Source organism: Balaenoptera acutorostrata, chromosome 3, assembly GCF_949987535.1.
Source record: "Balaenoptera acutorostrata chromosome 3, mBalAcu1.1, whole genome shotgun sequence".
NCBI lineage: Eukaryota > Metazoa > Chordata > Mammalia > Artiodactyla > Balaenopteridae > Balaenoptera > Balaenoptera acutorostrata.
The window spans coordinates 181,870,102-181,891,105 of record NC_080066.1 but is presented as its reverse complement, the minus strand read 5'-3'; the positions used below and the strand labels follow the sequence as shown (position 1 = coordinate 181,891,105).

At 42.4% G+C, this 21,004-nt stretch overlaps 1 protein-coding gene and 1 pseudogene across 2 annotated transcripts in view; one reads left to right on the top strand and one right to left on the bottom strand.

The window, feature by feature from the left end:
• PPP1R13B (protein phosphatase 1 regulatory subunit 13B) overlaps positions 1-21,004 on the top strand; it is an 86,501-nt gene that overhangs the window by 53,521 nt on the left and 11,976 nt on the right. For both annotated transcript variants that reach the window (XM_057542300.1, XM_057542299.1), the window contains exons 5-8: positions 13,372-13,473; positions 16,010-16,184; positions 16,981-17,177; positions 19,321-19,461. In XM_057542300.1, the coding sequence (XP_057398283.1) occupies positions 13,372-13,473; positions 16,010-16,184; positions 16,981-17,177; positions 19,321-19,461 (615 nt within the window). The remainder of the gene's footprint in view (positions 1-13,371; positions 13,474-16,009; positions 16,185-16,980; positions 17,178-19,320; positions 19,462-21,004) is intronic.
• On the bottom strand, positions 1,199-6,108 carry LOC103006865 (40S ribosomal protein S27-like; annotated as a pseudogene).

The following is a 21,004-nucleotide window of genomic DNA, read 5'->3' as shown; positions in this document are numbered from 1 at the left end:
ACTGAAGCCCGTGCACCTAGAGCCCGTGCTCTGCAACAGGAGAAACCACCTCAATGAGAAGCCCACGCACTGTAACAAAAGAGTAGCCCCCGCTTGCTGCAACTAGAGAAAGCCCGCGCACAGCAACGAAGACCCAATGCAGCCAAAAATAAATAAATTAATTAATTAAAAAGAAAAAGAAAAGAATGAACCACTGCTGCATGCTACACCATGGATGGATCTCAAATCATTACGCTGTAAGAAAGAAGCCAGACAGAAGAGTACACACTGTATAGTTCCATTTATATAAAATTAGAGAAAACGTAAACTAATTTCTAGTAACAGAAAGTAGATCAGCAGTTGCCTGTGGACCTGGGACCTGGGAAGGGTGGCGGGAGGTGGGAGGGAGGGATTACAAAGGAGCACAAGGAGGTTTTAAGGGTGATGGGTTTGTCCATTTTCTGCATTGTGGTGATAGTTTCATGGTGTGCATGTTTGTCAAAATGTGTCAAATTGTGCACTTCCAATATGTACAGTTTATTATATGTCAACTACAGTAAAGTGGATTTAAGCAGTCATTAAAAATTTTTCAGTTTAGAGGTTTTAGTTGGTTCTTTTCCACCTCTTCTTGGTTACTCTTTGGTCATATTTTAAGCTTCTCTTATTTCTTTAAACACACTAAACATAGTTATTTCATATTCTGCAACTAATAATTTCAATTTCTGCATATGTCGCTTCTACTGGCTTTAAGTCATGGTGTTATGATCTTTGTGTGCTTTGATTTTTGACAATGAGCTTCTCATTTTCCTTGGAACTTGACCTGTGAATATTTTTAAGGTCTGGATGAAGGTGGGATTTTCCCAAGTGGTTTGCATTTGCTTTGGTCAGTAACTGGGCGTGCAGATAGACTCACTCTGTGGTCCCCTTTGTGGGTCTTGAAGCTTGCATGAGGGCTGTCTCATGTTTACGGATTCTTAGCGGGGCCGTCCCCCTCCACTCAGACTGTGATAGAGAGAGGGCAGATTTCTCCTGCTCCCATCTGTGGGTTTGAGGGTGTTTCTCATTCACTCTCACGCTGAATCGGGGTCCTGGATGTGTATGGCATCTTCTATTGGACTCTCCACCCTGGGTTGGTCTCGTCTTTCTCTCTCTTTTTTTTTTTTAAATCCGAAATGTGTTTATTGGGATGATTTCCTGTTCTTCTTGATTCAGGGTGCTTTTAGTGCTGCTTCTGTCTGAAGGAGCATCCTTCTGTAAGCCTTGCTTTTCCTCTTGTAGGCTGGCAGAGGACAGTAGAGCAGCCGCCACACAAAACTACTGTTTGTGCATGGCTAGAGACGGTGGTGATTTTATAGCATCCTGGGCATTTCACATCCATGAAGTAGGAATTGGGGCTCTGCACCAGGCGCTTCTTGCTGCGTTCCTCTTCTCTCCTGGAGAGGGATGAAGGAGGTCCATTCCAAGAGGCGTGTTCTCATGGGGAGGTCGTCACTACCGGAAAACCGGCTTTCTCTCTTAGTGCCAGGCTTCAGCAGCTCCAGAGGGCAAGTCTCCAGGTGGGCATAAGCTGGCTTTGATATTTCCTCAATGCCCAGAGCTTCTGCTGTCTCTTTATTTCAGCCCCTGTAGCTTCCTTCCTGCTGTGTCAAGTCGGTGGTGCTTTTAAAAATAGGTTTTTATGTTTTATCTTTTAGTTGTTGCTATCAGGAGTGTAGCTCAGCGTGTTTTGTGGGCCACATTCTGAGAGATAGAGAAGTCACCATAATGCTCAGCTTGTAGCACTCGTGTGGGGTGTAGTTGGTTTCTCTTACTGGTGTTCATGCTCCTTGGTAGCCCTGTTCTCCTGTTGATCTTTCTCGCCCAGCTGCGCCCAGCCACTTGCCTTGGGTATAAATGTGGTTAAACCAAACTGAACTGGTATCAGTGAATTTTAATCATATGAGTGATTCACATATAGGATAAAATAGCATATTGTAGTAGTATTGCAGGGGGTGGGAGCCAGTATATGCTTTAGATATCTAATTGACTCTTATTAATTTGTGAGACTTAATAATTTTTGGAATATGAAATACACCATTTCCAGAGCACAATGAGATGTTAGAGAGGTTCAATTTTACTGAATATTTTATGTGATAAAAATAAACCTACATGTTTATAATGTACCTTGATATCATTATCACCTACTTTTTTGTTTGCTAAATAAGCAAGTAAAAATACTCTCCAAACCTGAAAGTTTATAACCTTGCAGAGGTAGGAAAAAAGAGGAATGATTTAATGTTCTAGAATATCATGTGATTATAAACAGATTTTATCCTAATTATTTTGTCAGTTTTGTTTTAGGGATGTTTGTCATCTTTGAAGTGGCATTGTACTTGAGAATCCAGTTATACTTTAAAAAACTAGTTATAATTTTAAACCAATATCTTGTGATGATTAAATCACAAGATGGGATACTGGCTGTTAGGTCTAATTCTTCTTTATTTCTTACTTTTTAAATTGAAAAATAAATGTACAGAAGAATGTGTAAAATATGTATGGTTTAAAGAATTACTAAGCAGACACTCAGGTAACTACCACCCAGGCTTGGAAGTCCTCTTTTATTCTTTTTAAAGCAATTCTATCCAATTTATTTGTTTATTTATTTATTATTGCAGTAAGTTGATTTACAATGCTGTGTTAGTTTCAGGTGTTCAGCAAAGTAATTCAGTTATACACACACATATATATTCTTTTTCATATTCTTTTCCATCATAGGTTATTATAAGATATTGGGACTTCCCTGGTGGTCCATTGGTTAAGACTCGGTTCTTTCACTGCCTAAGGCCCAGGTTCAATCCCTGGTCGGGGAACCAAGATCCCACAAGCTGCGCGGCACGGCCAAAAAAAAAGATGTTGAATGTAGTTCCCTGTATCCAATTTATTTGTATTTTAGGTAGACCAAAGACATTATCAATGCAAGGTGTTTGGTGGTGGCTACTTGAAGTCTGCCTCAGATTTCACAGAGAAAGAATGGGTGTTTTTTGGAGAGAGCTGTGAAAACAGATAAACTATAACACAGTGTGAGGAGTGTGATGAGAGTAGGACAAGGCACCACAGTAACAGGGAGGATCAGATTAGCCTTATTGAGGTGGCGACCAGAGACTTCCGCAAAGATAGGGAGGAAGACATGGGGCTGTGTGGCGGCAGAGAATGTAACAGCAGAGCCAGGGGACAGGAAGGTAGGGCGATGCTGAAGAGGGAAGAGAACTGGAGAACCTGCCTGGGGGTCTCAGAGCCTGGACGTATCTTGTAGGGGGTTAAGTAAGAGGAAGACAGGGTCAGCTGTATCTCAGAAGGATCCCTGGGTGCCAGCGTGTGTGCTTGTGTGTCTGGGTGGAGGGTGGAATGGGACCGGAGGCAGGGAGTTTCGTGAGGCTTTGCCAGCTCTACTTTACAGCAGAGTCACAGCTACTTGAATCTCAGAGAGACTTACTTCCAAAGAAAATATTTGAAAATAAAAATGTCAAGGTTATGGAGATATAAACTCAAAAGGCATCCTGTTATCTGTAAACTACAACTTAAAGAAAATGTCACTTGAGATGCTAATGTAAACAAGAGGAGTTATTATTAGCTAACAGAATGATCTTTCTTTAAAGAAATCTTAAAAGAAACATTTGTAGGAGGACAATATTACCCTCCAAGAAAAGAAATTCCTTGAAAATCATCTTTCAAGAAAAATGATCAGACATGAGGTTTTAAAATTAGTTCTTCCGGGACTTCCCTGGTAGCCCAGCGGTTAAGAATCCACCTGCCAATGCAGGGGACACAGGTTCATGCCCTGGTCCGGGAAAATCCCACATGCCGCGGAGCAGCTAAGCCCGTGCGCCACAACTACTGAGCCTGTGCTCTAGAGCCCGTGAGTCACAACTACTGAGCCCGCATGCCACAACTACTGAAGCCCTCATGCCTAGAGCCCGTGCTCCACAACAAGAGAAGCCACCGCAATGAGAAGCCCGCACACCACAACGAAGAGTAGCCCCCGCTCGCCACAACTAGAGAAAGCCCGCGCGCAGCAACGAAGACCAAACACAGCCAAAATTAAATAAATAAATTTATTTTTTAAAAAAATTAGTTCTTCCCCTTTTATAATTCATTTATGTCTGCTTACATGAAATTGTCCCAAGAAAGCCACAGATGACTTCCTCTGGAATAATAGCAGCAGCAATAGGCAGGCCTCCTCACCATCCTGCCTTCCTCCAGAAAGCCCTTCAGTGTCACTAGGCAGGTGTCATTAGTCTGTTTTGTCATTTCTCATAGTCTTCCAAAAATAGTTACCTAGAGTTCATTCTTCTCTGTATTTTTTTTATTATTCTATGCTAGAATCAAGTTATCTTTAGCTTTTACATTTTTCCCGGGGGGGGAATTAATCCTTTCCTGTTAGATTGAACCATATGAAATTATTGATTTTGACCATTTTTTGATCTACAAAAATAGCATTTTCATATGATTCAAAGTAATAATCAATAAGTGGTGTCTAATGGAGTGTCTACCCTTTGATACAATAAATGATTGTTGGTTAGGAGCAATGGTAAGAAATGTAGCCTGGTAAGAAAAAAACATGAGGGCAATACCACCTGTGCGATGGAAAGAGCGTCTGGCTTGCTGTCAGGAGACTCAGGTTAAGATCCTGACACGGATACTGACCCAACCACAGGAACTTAGGAGAGCCGTCCAGCAGCTGCACAGAGACTCAGCTTCCTCATCCTAAACTAAGCTTATTTTCCCTCACAGAGTTTTCGTACACATCAACTAAGATAACTGTAAACTCAAGGATATATAAATGTCTGAGCAAGTGCTCCTTACATGTTGTTGAATCTCTAGAATTTCGAATCCATTAAAAAATACTGAGGTCTGTCCCATGTCTGGAAGTGATGTCAGATCCTGAGCGTCAGAACAGCTGTGTAAGAAATCCCTTAGATGATCAGGAAGAACTTCAGGAAGCAGATGGCATTGCCACTAGATCTTCAAGGATAAGGAAGGGTTTAGGAAGTAGGAGAAAGGCATTGTGGACAGAAGGAAGAATGTGAGCAAAAATATGGGGGTGGGAAAGGGTTGCTTGCGGAAGGGGGCGGCAGGCACAGCTGTGAGAGAGATCAGGAGCTGAGCCGCAGCTTCCAGTGGGCGAGGTGGGCTCAGGGTAGACACGGTGCGAGAGCCATTGATGAAAGTCCGGAGTTTAGGGAGGAAGCCCGAGTTGGAAGGAAAGGAAGGGGTTTGGTTTCAGACATGTGGAAGTTGAAGTGCTGGCAGGGCATACAAACAAAAATGTGAGTTTGGCCATGGGAACTCTGGATCTAGAGCTCCTTTGGAGAGAGGCCAGGGGTGGATGGCTAGGCTCACCAGTGGGTTAACTGTGTTCTCCATATAGACTAAATACAAAAAGGAACTTGGAAGCTTAGGGAACTTACTTTTTTCCCAAATAATATTACAGTTATATTCTTGTCTGTTTTGTAACCAAAGATGAAGTTATTTGGTTGAGTATTAAAATCAGCATATCAGGATTAAAGCTGACATCTAAAGTGGCCCATTAGCTGATAGGTGTTTAACTACTGACAAAATCCACTACCAAGCAGTATACGTTAGGCATTGAGGGGAAAAGCAGCATTTATATTTAAAACCTCTGTTGATTGCCCTGTTATCTCACTCTCTTAAACATATGCTCATAAACGTTCTCTTCTTTGGATTGTGACAGTGCTGTTGGGAACAACCAAACTCTTCTAAGTAGTGCATGATAGAATGATAGAAGTCTATAGAGTCTTCACGAGATTTCACAGTCAGTTGATGTGGTGGTCTTTAAATATGTCTGCAAATTCTTTAACATGCCTCCCTTCAAAGGTGGAGCCTAATTCCCCTCCTCGCCGAGACTTAGTGACTTGCTCCGAACAAACAGAACATGGGGAAGGTGAGGTCGTGTGACTTCGAGGCTAGTTCATAAGGAGACAGCTGCTCCAGCTCTCTCTTGGATTGCTTGCGCTGAGGGAAACCAGCCACTGTGTCACGAGGACACTGGAGCAGGCAGCTCTGAGAAGGGGCCCACTTGGAGGAGAACTGAGGCCCCCCACCAGCAGCCAGCAGCAGCTTGGTAGCCATGCGTGTGAGCCATCTTAGAACCAGATCCTGCGGCCTTAAAACGGCCACAGCCCTGCCTGACATTTGACTCCATCTCAGGAGGAATCTCTAGCCAGAACCGACCAGTCATGCTGCTCGGGAATCCTTCACCCACAGAAGCTGTGAGCCATGATGAATGTGTACTGTTTTAAGCTCATACCAAGGTTAGGCGTGATCTGTTACTCAGCAGTAGAGAGCAGACACACGGCCTGTGAAATAAAGGGGGACTGTTGATTCCCAAACTGTTTTCACAGATATAAAATATATGAGTTGAACGCTGAAGTCATGATGATAGAAGCAATAACACATGAATTCAGCTGGGACATGAAATGTCATGCAATGACAGTGTGTCGTATTTGCGAAAGGAGGAGGAGAAGGCTTCACAGTAGGCGTGGTTGGTGGAGAGGGATGCAAGAGAATTTTTCTTTGGAATGACTTTGAAATGTAAATTCTTCCTTTTATATAATTTTCTTCACCAATTTTTCAACTTTTGGGGATAATGCACTCAAACTGAACTTAAAGTTATAGGACAGGAAAGCATCTTTAGGGTAACAAAAGCTAAACGAGAGAGCACTTGAAAACAGATGGGGGAGGCCCTGTGCACAGTAGAGCAGAGGGGGTTGAAGAAGACGCCCCTCGGCCTCTTCACCAGGCACGTGTGCTCAGAGCGCACGTGGGGACTCACCAGCCGTGACACTTGCTCTAGGGTTGGGCCACGTCCTATTCTCTGATGTGGAGCAGTTGGGGTGAGTAAATTGGAGACTGTTTATTTGCTTGAAACTAATGTCACAATACCACTTCTTATAGAGCACTTAATGTGTTCTTGGATGTCATTATACCAAAAAAAAGTTGTCTGGAAAATAGTGTCATTTTTTTAGGAACTGTGAGAGTGAAGAGTCATTAACTGAACACATACTGTGCGAGGTGAGGAACCTTTTGTTTTCATAGACAGAAGTGCAGTCTTCGATGGTTTTGGCACGTATTGGAAAAACACATTCGGTGCATGTTGGCAGAACGTTTTCAATAGTACCTCAGATGAGACATAAAGCTAAGTCTTCTTACTAATATTTGGGAAGACTAAAAATCTACAAAACATATCATTAGAGGCTTAGGATGGAAGATGAGTGTATTGCATAATTGTCTACAATGGTTTGAGAAACTTTATTATATATTTTTAATAACTGAATTATTGTAACACCAGTTTCAAAATATATATGAAACACATTACCCAAGGAGACAAAAATACATTTGACTAAGGACATGTTATCAACTGACTTGTGATCTAAAGCTTTTAACCACAATTATCAAGTGAGTTGTAGTTGTTTAATATCTAAAAGATCTAGTTCTGATAGCCTGTTTGTCAAACATACTTTATTTTGATAGCTTTCTGAGTCATGAGTCATATACATAATTAGTACAAATGAGACATTAGCCTGGGAAATAAGCCCCCCTTTATATCTAAATTTCAGCAAATCTAGCTAGCTTATTTGTTTGTTTGTTTGTTTATTTATTGGCTGCATTGGGTCTTCATTGCTGTGTGCGGGCTTTCTCTAGTTGCGGCGAGTGGGAGCTACTCTTTGTTGCGGTGCGCGGGCTTCTCATTGCAGTGGCTTCTCTGTTGCAGAGCACAAGCTCTAGGCACGTGGACTGCAGTAGTTGTGGCACGCGGGGCTCAGTAGTTGTGGCTTGCGGGCTCTACAGTGCAGGCTCAGTAGTTGTGGTGCATGGTCTTAGTTGCTCCATGGCATGTGGGATCTTCCCGGACCAGGGCTCGAACCCGTGTCCCCTGCATTGGCAGGCAGATCCTTAACCACTGCGACACACGGGAAGTCCCTAGCTAGCTTATTTATTGAAAATCTGCTTATAGTGCGTTTGGGGTTGATAGCTTCATTAAGGACATTTTTATGCTTACTTCTTTTCATTATTTATCAAAATACCATTTATGTGGAATTCTTTCTTCACCAGGAGGTTAGCATTTTATTTCAAAAGGGGATCATTAAAATTTAAACCCTGACAACACCAAATGTTGACAAGGATGTGGAGAAGCTAGAGCTCTCATATATTGCTGGGGGGAGTGTAAAACAGTGCTTCACTTTGGAAAACAGTTCGGCAGTTTGTATCAGTTAAACCAGCCCTTAACCACACAAACCACCCCCTCAACCCGTTCCCCTTCAGTTACCCAAGAGAAGCCAGAACGTTTGTCCACATAAATACTGGTACATGAATGTTCAAGATGGCTTTATTCCTCGTAGCTAAAAAGTAGAAATAACCGAAATGCTTATCAGCAGACGAACAGGATAACAAAAACTGTTATATCCGTACGACTGAATACTACTCGTCAGCAGGAAGGAACGAGTTCCTGATACAGGTAACAACGTGGATGAATCTCTAAAACGTGGTGAATGAAAGAAGCCAAACACAAGGAAGTGACCCCGTCTGTGAGAACTTCTCCGGGACACAGGACTCGGTGATGATCGTGGCACAACCAGCACCACCCCTGCAGATGGCTGGTTTGGGGCGGGGGGAGTGGAGTTGACTGGGAAGCACAGCGGGGAGCTTTCTGGGATGGTGGAAATGTTCTGTCTTGACTGGGCTGGTGGTTACACTGTGACGTGCAGTGGTCAGAACTCACGCAGCAGTAGACTTTAAATGGCACGTTTATGGTCTGTAAATTATGCCTCAATTAAAGTAAACGTGATAAACTTCACTGGGTATTTCTTAAACTAGCCTGTTGTCACTTCATTTTGTTAACTTATTACCACTATGGATGTTTTTGAAATTTTGTATCTGAAATGGATTAGAATATATGCTTATCAATTTTTTTAAAGTGGCTAATCTTAAATTTAGGAGCATAAAAATTAGAAAATCATGTGTTTTTTTATTATAAGTGTTGTGAAATTATATATATGTGCGTGGTATATATATATATTTAAACAGTAAATTTTATTATCTTACATAGTTTCTAGGGGTCTGGAAACCAGGGCTTGGGTGCATGGTTCAGGGTCTCTCATGACGTTGTGATCAAGATGTTGGCCAGGATCACAGTCATCCAGGGCTTGACTGGGCTGGAGGATCTGTTTCCAAGCCCATGAAATAATATTTTTATGAGGAATTTATGTAAAGTCAGGAACAATAATGTAAAGAGGGTTTAGCTTCTCATTTGGATTCATTGTTTTGGGGTAGGAGGTTTTAAGAGACACTTTTTATTTTCAGACCTACAGTTCTCATGACGAGTGGACCCAGGGTAGCTGAGTGTGGTGCTGTGAAATGTTCTGCTTTTCTGAGCTTATCACAGGCTTTTCAGGATGGGTGCCAGGCTGAACAGCACACTTCTACAGGAGTGCGTGGATGCTTCAGGTCCTTGCTGCTACGCTGGAAAAATGCTCTTTGTATTTCACATGAGACTCTTAAGTATGGAGAGCTGAGCTCAGGCTCTGTTCCTCATAGTTGAATTTGATGGGTAACTTAATTGCTTCCCATGTGAGATTCTTACCCCATTCAGCAGAATCAAGGCTCGTTGAAAACAGGGAGAAACTGCATTTTATTTTTCTATTACAGTATCTGGGATTATATCTGGCATATCGAGGGTAAACGAATTACCATGGTATCAAACGTGTATAGTACTCAAAAAAAAAAAAAAAAAGCCCTAGTTCTCCTGACCCCTTCACAGTCACCCTGTCGTGTAAATAGAGAATACCTGGTGCTGGTCCCCCTCTGTCTCTGACTCCTGCTGGGGTCCCGAGCACATGGCTTAGTTTCTTCTTTTACGAAGCTCCTTTACTACTGCTGCTTATAGCCTTTCCAGGCAGACAGGAGTTAGGGGACATCGTCAGAAGGGAGGTGATAGGGGCCCGAGGAAGTGTGGGTTCACGAGGTGTGGGGGAAGATCTGGGGAGGGAGATAAAATGGCGAGGAGGATGTCGGCTCTCTATAGGAAGACAGAATGAAAAGAAGTCTGGACTTTAAGTTTGAGAAGACGCTGTCTCTGTAGGTATGTGATCAGGGTGTGGTGGAAGGATGAGGAAATATTGATTAACTTATAAATCCATTCAAGAAATGTTAATCATTGATCGGAGCCTGTGGCCATGCACTGGGCCGGGCGCTGTGGGTGCTGGATGCACTGGGACCTGTGGAGAGTTTCTCATTAGCCAGGGCGCGCCAGCACAAGTTTTCTGTCAGGTGAGAGTTTTGTATATATTGCAATACAAGTATTGTAAATTAGAGGAATAATGTCTCTTAATTCATTGTTCCCGCAAGTAGATTTGTAGACGCTTGGAGAAAGAAGGGGATGATATGCCCAGATAAGTGAAGGCTGGGGGCAAGAGGTTTCCGGTTTTCTCTGAGCTTGTTGGGGATAGGGGTGGGTGGGGAGTCCATTATACCTGGGCTTGGGTGGGCTCTGTTTGTTATGGGAGGTGGGTGACATCAGTGTCAGGCTGGAGAGCGAACCGCGTTCGTTGGGAACATAAATACCAGCCCTGGAATTCAGAGTCCAGGTAGAATGTTGGAGGGAGAGGGGACCCTGAGCCCTGGGGCCCCAGGCAGCAGTCCAGCTGGGAGGATGGTGCAGCAGGTGGAAGGCTGGGGAGCTGTTTCCTTTCTCTGGGCCTGTATTTTAGAAGCCTGTTGGGCTGTTACCGAGAGAACTTTTCCACTAGTTTTACTAGTCGTGGAAGTGACTTGTCCTCCCTGTGACCTGGAGTTGAACTCATCAGATAACTACCATAATGAGGGACCTCCATGTGCCCATGGGAACAGGATTTGATTTCTTCTTATTAGATGCAATGAGAAGAAATAAGCAAGGAATTAGGTCATTAGTTTGTCTGAATAAATTGAGTTCATATGGAGAATTTTAACTTGTTCCTATGGGGTTTAGTTTACAAGGAGAGAATGCATACTGATAGGCCTGTCATAAGAGGATAGAATTTACATCAAAGGTTTTTGTTTTCTTAAAACACTCTGGGGCTTCCCTGGTGGCGCAGTGGTTAAGAATCTGCCTGCCAATGCAGGGGACACGGGTTCGAGCCCTGGTCTGGGAAGATCCCACATGCCACGGAGCAACTAAGCCCGTGAGCCACAACTACTGAGCCTGCGCGTCTGGAGCCTGTGCTCCGCAACGGGAGAGGCCGCAACAGTGAGAGGCCCGCGCACCGTGATGGAGAGTGGCCCCTGCTCGCCACAGCTGGAGAAAGCCCTCGCACAGAAACGAAGACCCAACACAGCCAAAAATAAATAAATAAATAAAAAAAAAAAAAAAAAAAAAACTCTGAAAAGGTGCTTTCTTCTAAATTTTCACATTGAACAAATTAGGGAATATGTACTAAAGTGTAAAATGTTGCATATCTGTTGACTTACAAATTTATGGTAGCTTGTGTTTTTATAACCTGTTTAAAATACAATTAAATTACACAGGTGTGTTCACTTTGAAATAATTCACTGAGCTGAACACTGATTTATACAGTTTTCCGTTTGTGATATCTGTCAATAAACTTTTATTAAATTACAATATATATGAGTATATACATAAGATACAATACCTGATTTACTTATGACAGTAGAGTATATCTTAGTCTTATAGTTAGAAATACACATATGACACAACACATACAAAGAGCTCTCTCTTGTTCACGGGTATGAATATCAGAATATCAAACAGTTAAATTTCTCCTCTGTCCTCTTTTCATTGTTATTCTAAGCCATTGGTGTGGAGGGGAGACCAAAGAGACAGGTTTTTGTTTTTTCTTCAAGTTGTAAAATTATGAAATAAATGTGAATTGAAAGATTTGTTGCATGAACTTCATTTTTCTCTAGTGAAAAATATGTTTAAGGAGTAAAGTTCTGAAAGTTTTAAAAATACCTTTTGTTGTGGTGATTGGAAAATCTCAATAGGTGGAAATTAGAATCCTTTATTAGTATTAATGCAGAAATTTGGGGCATTGTGACAGTCCTGCCAGGCATTTCTGGAGAATGAACAAATCTCTTTTCAAATGAAGTTTCTGTAACTTGGCAGTTTACAATATCTAGTTTTGAAAAGGGGCTTGCTCCACATTACTTTCTCGGGATGTTAGATAAACGTGGTCCAGTTAAGACCGGTGAACAGATCCTGATTCCATTTTCCAAGAGTCCAGAATGGGCTTGAACACCACATGATTTGGGGAGGACTGGAGCCGGAGGAACAGGGGTGGGTACCCCTGTGAAGAATTACAAGAGGGCGCAAGGGAGGTAGGAGGGACCCTGAGAGTGCAGTTGAGCCTAGAGGTAGAAAGTGGAGCTCTGAGGAGGGGCCGTGCACCTGTGTGGTTAGCTCAGCCGGGGCTGGAGGAGGTGGGAGGGAGACAGGCGTGGCTAGGATTGCAGCTCTGTCCCTTTGTCAGCTCTGTGCCCTTAGCCACGCCCCTTCACCTTTCTCCTGGGATTCCTGCCCAGTGTGGGGCTCATCTGCCTGACGCAGAGGCTTGTTATGAAGATTGTGTGATACAGTGCATGTGTCACGTCTAGCGTAGTAGTGCATGCTTAGTAAAGACTGTGCTGTATGAGATGGTCAACAGTAAGCCTCTGCCTCCTGCTCTGTCCGTGCAAACTGCCGGACCTGTGGCACAGTTTGAACTCCTCTCTGCTTCATTTTCTCATCTGTAGAACGGGGATATAATGATACCTACCTGAGAGTGTCATTTTGAGGCTTAAATGAGTTCATAAATGGAAAGTAATTACTTCAGTGCAAGGTTCATGATGAACACAATAAAAATGCTTGATGTAATTATTTATCATTAACAGAGAATGGGGACATGCTTTCCAGTTCCATTGGTTGCCACTCCTCCAGATGTGTTACCTTTTTGTATTTATTTCACACAGATAATTCTCTGTCAATAATGGGTCAATCTTTGGTTTAGGCCATACCTATGGTGTTTTTAATGAGATATTTGTATATTAGAATCTTTTATGTATTTCAGCTTCTTGAGACCAGGTGGCAGTGAAATGACATTTGTCCTTAAGGTGTCACCTACACATTTATTTTTTACGTTGTTTATCCTTAAACATTTGACATCCCCTTTTGCTCAAATAAATTTAATAGAAGCAGTCAACAATTAGGAGGAAAAGTTCTTATGAGAAAGTACACTTATTTATCTTCTCTTAGCTTCTAGGGAACCTATTTAAAAATCTTGATGTGTGTGCATTTTGACACTAGAGAAAATGATTATGCAGATAAACATACATTCCAGTCTGAGTTTGTTTTGTTTCCTGCAGATTGGGAATCCACGTGTCGAACTTACCCTCTCAGAACTCCAAGATATGGCAGCTAGGCAACAACAGCAAATTGAAAACCAGCAGCAAATGTTGGTTGCCAAGGTAAGTTATTAAAGCAGCGGTGGGGAAGTGTTCAACAAGTGTGTTCTTCGGCATTACTTTAGATTACCTGGCTAACCCCTGCAAGTAGGGCCATGCCGCCACAGTGTTAAACACAATGTCTTTCTTAATTATCTCTTATGTAATCATAAATGCATACTGTAGCTTCTTGAAGTTGGGAAAGTATCAGAACAAAAGCATCTGACCCTTGACTTGCACACACAACCCCCCCGACAGGAAACAGTTGGCCTTATCCAATTGTAGATAAAATTTGGAAAGAAAGGATACTTTCTGTTGTCCCCTCCTTTTTCCTCTGTGTGTGTTCTCGGCTGATGTAGTTGGCATTAGTGTTCTAGAGGAAGCCAGTGACCTGTGATAAGACACTGGTCATGGGCCTCCAAGACAGTGGCTTCCCTTTATCCCACCCTACAAGGAATTTGTTTGGTTTATTTTGGTGCACGGCATTGTCAGCACTCATTATTTACACTGAGTACTAGATTTGTTGTTGAAACTCTGTTGTAGTGTTTGAAACTGTTGCCGACCTGCAGTGAGGCCAAACAGAGCAAAACAGAAACGTTGGAATTTGGAGCAGAGAAAGGTTTATTGCAGGGCCAAGTGAGGAGAACGGGTGGCTCATGCGCAAAAAATTCGAATTCCCCGGTGGTTCTCGGGGAAGCATTTTTATAGGCAAAATTTAGGGGAGGGCTGCAGGGTGTGTGGCTTTCTTCTGATTGGTTGGTGGTGAGGGAACAGGCTGGTGATCCAGAGTCTGTGCTCAGCGTGGAGTTACCGTCCTCCACCTGGTGGGGGGGGTGGGCTTAGTTCCTGCAGAAGAGCTCAAGGGTGTATTGTTCTGTGTGTCCCTGGAGGAGGAGCCAGGACCCTGTTGCTTCCTGACTGCTCCTGCTTTGTTCCTGCATTCTCTTACTTCCCTGGTTAGTAACTGAATCTGCCTTTTGGAGCTCAGGGAAGGTGTAGGAGTCTGAAGCCTTTTCCCTACAAACCAGAAATGGGGGCGCAGAAAGGGTTTTGGATCCCAGAGTGCCCCACAGGATCCTGCTTGCTTTCAAAACTTTTCTAAATAATGGTTTAGTCTTGGACTAAAAAATCAGACCTATCACCCATGCCTGCTGAAAATGATTTCATGTTTAATGATCTTAAATGTTCTGAAACTGCTGTAGAGAGAACACATATGTTAACGCCACTGCCTAGGTTCTTCATGCTTGCTCTGTAGAGAGATTTTCTTAAGAACCAAATGTCCAGTTCAACTTTTTTTCATTTATTTAATGACCACGTGATTCTATCCACTTTTATGTAAATAATAGTATAAGTTGGACTTGTTTTTAAAAGTTGTCTTACAAAGATTATTGGATTTACAAGAATAAAGAACAATTAAAAGTAATTGGAGGGCTTCCCTGGTGGCGCAGTGGTTGAGAATCTGCCTGCTAATGCAGGGGACACGGGTTCGAGCCCTGGTCTGGGAAGATCCCACATGCCACGGAGCAGCTGGGCCCGTGAGCCACAATTGCTGAGCCTGCGCGTCTGGAGCCTGTGCCCCGTGACGGGAGGGGCCGCGATAGAGAAAGGCCCGCGCACCGCGATGAAGAGCGGTCCCCGCACCGCGATGAAGAGTGGCCCCCGCTTGCCGCAACTGGAGAAAGCCCTCGCACGAACCGAAGACCCAACACAGCCAAAAATAAATAAATAAATAAATAAATAAATAAGAAAATCCTTTAAAAAAAAAAAAAAAAAAGTAATTGGAAAGTATTTTCATCCCATTTCTAAGATGAAATGTACGTGGTATTATGTCATTATAAAATTTTCTAATTCTATTTTTTATTTTCTTTCCAAATATTAATCCAAGAGTATTGCTATTTTTAAAAATCTTAGATATTTTCAGCAGTGTAATTCACAAGTTAATCTTTCCATATTGAAGCACATAAACCCTTCCCTTAGTGTGCAGTGTGTAACGCCTGCACAGTCACACTTAAGCCTCTTAAGTATGTTTTATGCATACAGATGGGACCATGAATAATGTTGACTGTTACCCTTAAGGTATGCTTTCACATGAGTAGGGAAAAAAACTACTGAAGAGTATCGCATATATTTTTACTGTAGGACTGTCCTGTTCTTGTTTGACTATAAAATGTTTGATTACTTTTGAAGGAACTAATCCTAAAGAAAACAAACCCTTCCTCGAAGGTTCCTGTCACTTAGCAGATTAGAGGTTCATCTCTTTACTGCTCACCTTATCTCTTTTCAATATAAAATCCTCTGCTAGTCAGTGCTCATTTCCTTTAGGAGGTTAATATAAGGGACCCTTGAAAGCCGCTCTGTAGCAGCAGGAAACCTGGTACTGGTGGCAGGAAGCTTAGGCTGCTGGGGCTTCACACACAGGATGGAGGTGAACGCGTGGCTAGCACTCTGTAACATTCATTTATCATAGGAGACACTGAGGGGTCCACTTAAACTTTTTTTAGTGTACATAAGTTACTGTACGTTTCAATTTTCAAAGTTAGCTATTTTCCTCTCTCAATAGGAACAGCGTTTACATTTTCTAAAGCAACAGGAGCGCCGTCAGCAGCAGTCTATTTCTGAAAATGAAAAGCTTCAGAAATTGAAAGAAAGAGTTGAAGCCCAGGAAAATAAACTGAAGAAGATCCGTGCCATGAGAGGACAAGTAGACTACAGCAAAATCATGAATGGCAATCTGTGTATGTGCCGCGGCCCACTGGCGCCCACACTCAGCAGGCGTAGATGACGTGAGACAGAGGCCAGCTTCCAGATGCTCTCAGTCACAAGCTGATGTCAGATCTTGCTGTAGAAAAGCACTAAAGCTTTGCTCTGTCATCTGCATCTAACTGGATGGGTTGGTTAGATTAAGAGATCTTAGAAGATCTTTTGCAGCCTTAGCAATGTAGTAGAGAGATCCTTTTGTTACGTTGGTTGCAGCCGCCCTTTGGACTGGGGCTAGAGTACTCTTAAGACTCAACTCATTGTGAGGGTCTGTTTTAATTGAACAGCATAAATTTTATCTGTGTATTAAGATAAAGCATACAAATGCTCACATTTTATTTCTGTGTGCGTGGATTGTTACTTCATCAATCAATTCTGTTAGTACCTACTTTATGTTACAGAATAAGCAAGATAGATTTGGATGGTCCTGCCCTCACAGAGCCTTTGGTCTCTTTGGTGCCTTGAGATTCCTAAGTGGCTTGACCAAGATAGCTTTTGGACAGATTGCCCTAATTTAAAAATATTCAATAATTAGTGCAAATTAATTGTTTGTCATATGAGCGGTCACATTATGTGTTCCAAAGGCTTGTTGAAGTGTGTTTTGGATTATGGATATTACAACTTTTTCTCTCCAAGGTCTGGCACTAGATGATGCTAAAGTTGAGTTAAATGGATAGAAATGAAGAAATCACAAAATAAAAATAGCAAAATACTATGAAAAAAAGAATATCAACTAAATTATGTTTTTTTTTCTTTATTGGTGGGAAATTATAGCTGCTGAAATAGAAAGGTTCAGTGCCATGTTCCAGGAAAAGAAGCAAGAAGTACAGACTGCGATTTTAAGAGTTGATCAGCTCAGTCAGCAATTGGAAGATTTAAAGAAGGGAAAACTGAATGGGTTCCAGTCTTACAATGGCAAGCTGACAGGACCAGCAGCAGTGGAGCTGAAAAGACTGTACCAAGAGCTACAGGTAACTCACCTGGGTCTGAGGAATGATTCTATTAAAACTTCCTTATCTTTTGGGTTTTCTTTCAGTGTGGAAACCTCAGGAACTGGAAACAAATTAATGGATTCTAATTTAATAGTAGGCACAAAATGTATTCAGTACAAAAGAATTTTTTAAACAGCTTTGAGACATAATGCACATAGCATACGATTCACCCATTTAAAGCATACAATTAAGTGGTTTTCAGTATCTTCACAGAGTTCTGTATACGCCACCACAATTGATTTTAGAATATCTTCATCACCCCCAAAAGAAACCCGACACCTTTTAGCCATCACCCCACAACCCCCTATCCCTCTAGCCCTAAGCAGCCACGACTCTACTTTCCATCTCTATGGATTTGCCTATTCCGGAAATTTCATATGAATGGAATCATGCAGTTGTAGTTCTTTGTGACTTGCTTCTTTCACTTAGCATGTTTTCGGTACAGAAATTTCAGTATGAATTTAATTGGCAATATGATGAACTGGTAAAGAATTAAGCTTTAGATAATACTTAAGGCCTCTGTGTAAACTGTGTTCTGACAAGATAGATGCCTATTTGTTAAATCCTTGTCTTAGTCAGCTTGGGCTGCCTTAAAGCAACAGACATTTATGTCTCACAGCTCTGGAGGCTGGAAGTCCAAGGTCAGTTCATGGTGAGGATCCACTTCCTGGCTGCCTTCTTGTTGTGTCCGCACATGCTCTGATCTCTCTTCCTCCTCTTATAAGGACACTAACCCCATCATGAAGGCCCCACCCTCATGACCTCATCTAAGCCTACCTAATTACCTCCCAAGGGCCCCGTCTCCAGTTACTATCACATTGGGTATTAGGGCTTCCACATATGAATTTCAGGAGGACACAATCATAACAACCCTCAAGGTTCCCATTTCTCAGAAATTGTCATTCAGCAGGTGATTTTTAAAAAATATTTATTTATTTATTTAGGCTGAGCCAGGTCTTAGTTGCGGCACTCAGGATCTTTAGTTGCGGCATGCAGACTCTTGGTTATGGCATGCGGGACCTAGTTCCCTGACCAGGGATCGAACCTGGGCCCCCTGCACTGGGAGTGCGGAGTCGTACCCACTGGACCACCAGGGAAGTCCCCAGCAGGTGATTTTTCAAGCCAGATACAAGTTTCGCAGTTCTATTAGCACTTGCTAGAAAAAGTATTATATCATTTTACGAAATGCAAATTTTTAATTACAGAGAGTAAACTCACTTGTTGCCGTTAAGTTCTGTAATGTAAATGCATAGAAACAAAGTGTTATAAGAATTTATTACTTTTTATATTTTTAAGCAATTGTTAAAAGCGCAGGGTTTTTCTTTTTAACATCTTTATTGGAGTATAATTGCTTTACATTGTTGGGTTTCTGCTATATAACAAAGTGAATAAGCTATACGTATACATATATCCCCATATCCCCTACCTCATGCAAGTGCAGGGTTTTTTAAGGATTTTTTTTTGGTAAAGTTTGATGACTGTAGTATATTTATTTATATATATTTCCAATTTTTTGACTGCAATCTAGGTTATAAAGTACATGTTACCTCCTGTCTATACACATATGCCAGTATGTATGTGCTAGTACATGTGTGCACCTGAAAGAGTTTAGCAAGACAAGACTTAACCTTCTGTGTGCAGTGCACTCAGATGTTTTCTATTCTCTATTTCATTTTTTAAACGTGCTTGTTATAACCCATTAAAATGATATAAGAACATTCTGTTTGGTGATTTGGCCATCCTTGGGTTTCCTGCTGCCACATTCACTGGACTGTGTGGGGCAGAACAGATGACCCTCCTTAGGTCACTGAACCCCACCCGCCCCCGTTCCCTAGGACCACAGGCATGGTGTCCCACAGTCATTACTGGTACTAGTCATTCCGTACACTTTGAAGAAGACACATTTGCAGATATTTGCTCTTTTTTTGGTCCATAAGAAATATGTTCCGGATTCATCTGTGCTGTACCTGTAAAATATTTAGCATACAGGGGACGATGCCTGTATGTAAATACACATAAGAACTAAATGTTGCTTTTTCCTTCTTTTTTTAATCCCCCTAACAATGAGAATTTGACTATTTAGTTAATACAAATCATGAATGTTATGTTTTCTATTTTGCAGATTCGTAATCAGCTCAACCAGGAACAGAATTCAAAGCTCCAGCAGCAGAAGGAGCTCTTGAATAAGCGCAACATGGAGGTGGCCATGATGGACAAGCGGATCAGCGAACTGCGTGAACGTCTTTATGGGAAAAAAATTCAGGCATGTGAAAAAGAAAATATTTCTGTGAGATACACTACTGAAAATGGCTCATCCCCAAAGTGTACACTTCACTGTAATGCCATTCTGCTCCCCCCATTTGCCATAGCTGATAAACATAAATTGGCCATAAACCATAAAAAGTGACAGTAGAAGAAAGTTCATGTTCCCAGAGACACAGTTGTTTCCTGGTGCATGGAAGCAAAACCGCCCGGTCCGCAGTGCCTCACCGTCCATTCTCCCCGGGCAGCTCTGTCTCCCTTCCACTGGGGGAAGAGGCTTTGGCCCTGGAGTTGCAGCACCCATTTTAAGCTGTGCCATGTGCATAAATTCCTTGACCTTGTGTAGCCTCGTGTCCTTGCTGTGAGCTGAGAATTGCCATAAGGATTCTGAGAAATAACCCATGTGGAAAGACTTTGTAAACTCTTGAGAAAAGTGCTATATAAGGGGTTAGTGCTTTTTAAAAATCTTTATTTGGTATTTTGAATTTCAAAGGTAGTAAATACTCACTGGAAGAAAGTTAAAACAGTGCAGAAATATTTAAAGGAAAATGTGAAAGTCCCTTCCATCCTTCTCATTCTTCAGGGATGATAGTTATTAATGGTTCCAGTCTTTTGCTTAATACAGACAGAAAGGTATTCAATTTTTAATTGAAAATGGAATTGTAGGAATTATATCATTCACACTGTTCTGTACCTAGTCTTTTTTTTTTTTTAACTGCAATATGGGTATCTTTCCAGGTCATTATTACCTCATTCCTTTTGTAACTTCTGTGTAATATTCCATGTCCCAGGGCCTGTGGTCACATTACCCAGCCCTGTTGTTAGGCAGGGTGTCCCTGAGTCTTGCCGTTGCTGTCAGTGCTTCATGAGCGTATGCGTCGCTGGGAGCTCGTGGGAGGATAAGGGACTGCTTGTGTGTGGTGTCTCTGGCTGGATGTAGCACTTGACCTTTCGTTCCACCAGTGGTGCTCAGTGTTTGGGGGGAGCAGTGCCTGAGTGGAGAGCTGATTGGCACTTTGCCCTCAGGAGTGGAAACGGAGCAGGCAGCCAGGTAGCTGGGACAGTGCTCCCAGAGTTCCTCTATCCACACTCCAAAACTGGTGCTTTCACGCTTGACAGGTGTCCTCTTGTCAGCTCCTGCTGCTCTGAAGGTAGCTCTCAGGAGGCGAGGTGCAGGCTTCAGTAGCTTCGCCTGGTGGGATGGGTTAGGAGGACGCTAGAGGCAGAAGGGTACTGCCACTTCTGTGGGCATCGTGATCAGTGGTCTCAGGTGAAAAGTCTCTTATTTACAAATCCACACTTTTTTTTTAACCAGAGTGCTTAAAGGTCAATGGTTAATCTGTATGATGCCATGATTTCCTTATTCTCTCAATTAACAACACACAGACCGTGGGAGAGGACGTGTGCCTGTGCTCCATGCTTGCTTACGTTACGGTCTTAGTCGTGGTGGGTCAGGGGTCTCTGGAGAACAGAATCAGTTCTGTGTGTACACGTGTGTAGAGACTGATCAGTCGACTGATTGTAAGGAACTGCCTCATGCGGTT